This window comes from Hibiscus syriacus, unplaced genomic scaffold (genome assembly GCF_006381635.1).
Source record: "Hibiscus syriacus cultivar Baekdansim isolate YM2019G1 unplaced genomic scaffold, ASM638163v2 tig00110763_pilon, whole genome shotgun sequence".
Classification (NCBI taxonomy): domain Eukaryota; kingdom Viridiplantae; phylum Streptophyta; class Magnoliopsida; order Malvales; family Malvaceae; genus Hibiscus; species Hibiscus syriacus.
The window spans coordinates 106,849-110,867 of record NW_024062851.1 but is presented as its reverse complement, the minus strand read 5'-3'; the positions used below and the strand labels follow the sequence as shown (position 1 = coordinate 110,867).

The 4,019-nt window shown below is 32.1% G+C and overlaps 1 protein-coding gene across 1 annotated transcript; it reads left to right on the top strand.

Moving 5' to 3' along the window:
* The first annotated feature begins 806 nt into the window (after window positions 1–806).
* On the top strand, window positions 807–3,225 carry LOC120139598 (60S ribosomal protein L5-like). The gene is made up of 9 exons (XM_039154759.1): window positions 807–878; window positions 1,200–1,269; window positions 1,381–1,472; window positions 1,763–1,889; window positions 1,969–2,046; window positions 2,159–2,277; window positions 2,464–2,598; window positions 2,709–2,878; window positions 2,963–3,225. Exons 1-9 carry the CDS (start codon window positions 876–878, stop codon window positions 3,066–3,068), a joined length of 900 nt encoding a protein of 299 aa, XP_039010690.1. The 5' UTR covers window positions 807–875; the 3' UTR covers window positions 3,069–3,225.
* Window positions 3,226–4,019: the final 794 nt, after the last annotated feature.

The following is a 4,019-nucleotide window of genomic DNA, read 5'->3' as shown; positions in this document are numbered from 1 at the left end:
TGAATCTTTTCTAAATTCCTCTTTTTCTTAATCTATTTCTTCCGAGAAACCTTACTAAAATTCCTAAAACATAGCAATTGATATCAAAGTCAGGTTATTTTGATCCAAAAATCAGTAATTTTTTTTTACCTTAAGGATCTTAACAAAGTTAATGTCCAAAAGTAAGCCACTTCAAAAGTTGGATTTCGATATAACAGGAAAAAACTATTTTTTAAGTCAAGAGAATAATAGATTAACCATCTATGAGAGAAGATTACAACTATTTAGACAATATTGTCACCCTCTTGTTACAGTAACATTGCCCACACAAGTCTCTTGCGTCATGCCGGACATCAATAAGTAAAACTCCCTAACCTAAATAAGAAAATATTCTTGAAAATGTCTGTTTAAACTGAGCACATAAGAACATTCATACTTCAAAGTGGTTGAGGTATCAAAAAGTGCCACAAGAATAAAATCATGAGATTTTAATATTTGGAGAGAAACTAAACTAAAATAAAATATAAATGTCATATCAATAAAAAGTAATCTATATTAACAGTTTAGCATGTGTGGATATATTATTACTCTTCTATTTTTTATTTAATGTCACGATGATTAGGATAAAAATAAATCAAAAGCTTAATGAATAAATTAAAATTTTTATTTTTAGTAATCTAAATAGAAACGAAAAGACCAACATTCAGTAGGCTCACAATAAAACCCTAGACAACACCCTTTAAGAGAAAAACAGATCTTAGCCGTTAATGCACACTCCATCATGGTGGCTCTATCCTAGGGTTTTTATGTTATATATTTCTTTTTTTATATAACCATCTTCTCCTCCTCTTCAAGCCGTCTTCCCCTCTCCCTTCTCAAGATTGAAGTTTCAAAAAATGGTAAGCCTTTCTAACGTCTAAGAGCTCTATTTAACTGGAATATGTTTTTTTCCCTATGTACGAATTTAAGATTTTTTTTAAAGATCTTAAACCTGCATTAATGTAATGAAATCTGATGACTTTCTGGGTGTTTGATCCTTTTTTCCACTCTTGGCATTTTCAATAATCTAGCTATCACGCTTTAATCTTCTTTTTAGTTGTTTTGTTTTACTTTGATCTGTGATTTGCTGGTCTTCCTTTTGTGCAAAAAATGGAAGGGTTAGTTTACAGTTTCTCCTATGAAGTGTTAAGATAATGATAATGGCTCTTTGCTCATTGCAGGCATTTGTCAAGGCTCAGAAAACGAAGGCTTACTTTAAGCGGTTTCAGGTTCCTTTCAAGAGAAGGAGAGGTATTTATATATCTATGATTATTTTGTATCTCTATTTGTGCGTGTTTATAAGAAATGCAATTTGAGCTTCTGTCTTTTGACAGTTTTTTCTGTTTTACTTATTATTTGTAGAGGGAAAGACTGACTATCGGGCTAGGATTCGCCTAATCAATCAAGACAAGAACAAGTACAACACTCCTAAGTATCGTTTTGTTGTCCGATTTGTATCCTAAAACTTGTTTATTCTTACATTGTCATTATACTTTTAGCTTAACAAATTCCTACCAAGGTCTTATTTTGTTTAATTGTAGAAATATTAAGCTATCATATGTAATGTCATGAAGATTGAAGCAATACGTTTGAAGTACTGAGTTCTGATTATTAACTCTGCTTTGAGTGTTTATACATATATATATCCTAATGTTTTTGTTTAAGTCATTTGACATTCCTTTGTTTGATTCATTCCTAGTTTGTAAGCTTTTGTCTGATTGTAAAACCTTGACCTTTTGATTAGAGCAACAAAGATATCACTGCTCAAATAGTTTCTGTTAATATTTCTGGTGACATGGTTCTTGCTTCTGCTTACTCACACGAGCTTCCACGTTATGGTCTTGAAGTGGGTCTTACAAACTATGCTGCAGGTATGCTATTTTATCGACTTGGATTCTATTTAAATGAATAAAATTTTATTTCTCACAAGCTTTTGATAAATCTGCACAGCTTATTGCACTGGGTTGCTTTTGGGGCGCCTTGTCCTTAAGATGCTTGAAATGGATGATGAATATCAGGGCAATGGGGGAAGGGTTGAATGTGGAGGTATTATGCAACCCTTCCCCCATTTTTGGGTTAAAAAGAAAAGATATTGTAATTTTTTTCGTATGGTTTAGTTATTGATAGTTTATTTATTACTAGGCTACTGGAGAGGATTACTCAGTTGAGCCAACTGACACCAGGAAGCCTTTCCGTGCTCTCCTTGATGTAGGGCTGATCAGGACAACCACTGGCAATAATGTTTTTGGTGCTCTGAAGGTATTATAAAAATTCTAATTGCAATTTTTTCTTTATGTTGAATATTCTGCTTCTTCAATGTTTGTTCTTAGCATTCAAATTTGTTTGTGCCCTAGAGTTTAATTTAATGGGGGTCGATTAGATCTTTAGTCTTAATGAAGCCTCCGAACTTCAGGAGTTGATAGAATTTGCTTTTTGTCTGATCAGGGAGCATTGGATGCTGGTTTGGATATTCCTCACAGTGACAAGAGGTTTGCTGGGTTCTCCAAGGACAACAAGCAACTTGATGCCGAGGTTCACCGCAAATACATATATGGTGGCCATGTTGCTGCATATATGAGGGTAAGTAATTCTATATCCATAATAGTATATCTCTTTTCTTGAATTTCACTATGCTGGTTTATTTCTTTCTCTTTGGCATGCTTAATAAACAAATATGATTATTTTTGTAGATTTTAATGGAAGATGAGCCAGAGAAATATCAGTCTCACTTTAGTGAGTATATCAAGAGGGGGATTGATGCAGATAACATTGAGACCCTGTACAATAAAGTTCATGTCGCAATCCGTGCCGACCCAAGTGCTAAGAAATCTCAAAAGGAGCCTCCTATGCAGCACAAAAGGTCAGTTTTGATGATCCGACACTTTTTAATCATTGAAGATTCTTCAGGAATATCTTACCATGTTTCATGTTAATCACATTGCAGGTTTAACTTGAAGAAGCTAACATACGAGGAAAGGAAAGCTAAGTTGATCGATCGTTTGCATGCCCTTAATGCAGCAGCCGGTGTTGATTCAGAGGAAGAGGATTGAAGCCTGAAAGCACCACAGCCATTGCTGGTTCATATACTAGCAATTTTATCCAGAACCTGTATTGTATCTCTACTTTTATCTCTAGTTAATTTTTTTGTTCAAGACGGGTTTTTTTTTTACAGTTTTTGAGTAATAGAATTACAAGAATTTTTGGGGATGTTTTGTTGTGTTGTGAAATGCAGTTCAAGTTTTGTTCAAAAGATTTTACTTCGAAATTTCATAAAAGACTTTGCTTTTAATAATTAGGTTCCAAAGCTGTGTAAAAATTGAATTTTTATATCCTTTAAATACAATTTATTTAATGGTAATATCAACTAGACAAAGCGTCCATATACTTGGCAACTTTGTACATATTGCTTTCTTAACTATTTTTTCCTTATCGAATTTCCCCTAAAGTTTTTATTGTTACACATTTCAGCCCATGATGCTAACGTCTCTGAAGTTTGAAATCTAAGCATATGTGAACCACTTATCTTATGACACGTGTTTTTAATAAGTTAATTGACTAATTAATTTTTAGAACATTGGGTTGATGAGACTTTAAAACCCACACTCTCTTTCTCCATTTTCATGTGAATCTCGAAATCCCCAGGATCCTTTCTTCAAATTCTCAAGCAGATTGAGGCCAATCAAATTAGAGGTCAATTGATAAAAGTATTAAGATGATTTGTGTTTTAAGCCCCTATCAAATAAAATATCCATGTTAACATTAAATTTCTGGTAGAGTTGCAGATATCAATTCAATTAAAAAAATATTAAAATAGTTTTTTCCATTAAATAAAAATTAATATTTTTATAATTTTTTTAAAATAGAATTAAAAAATAATTTATTCATATATCAAATTTACCTTCAGAATTACTTATATATAAATTCCTCCCATTAACCTATGATCATTATGAAATAAATTTTAAAAATATTAATATTTATAAAATATTTTCTTTCATTTTTAA

What these genes read in the sequence shown, in the direction of transcription:
- LOC120139598 (XM_039154759.1), top strand. An exon ending in ATGTTTTTGGTGCTCTGAAG is followed by an intron (nt 2,278 to 2,463) that starts GTATTATAAAAA and finishes TTGTCTGATCAG; the next exon opens with GGAGCATTGGATGCTGGTTT. An exon ending in ATGTTGCTGCATATATGAGG is followed by an intron (nt 2,599 to 2,708) that starts GTAAGTAATTCT and finishes TTATTTTTGTAG; the next exon opens with ATTTTAATGGAAGATGAGCC.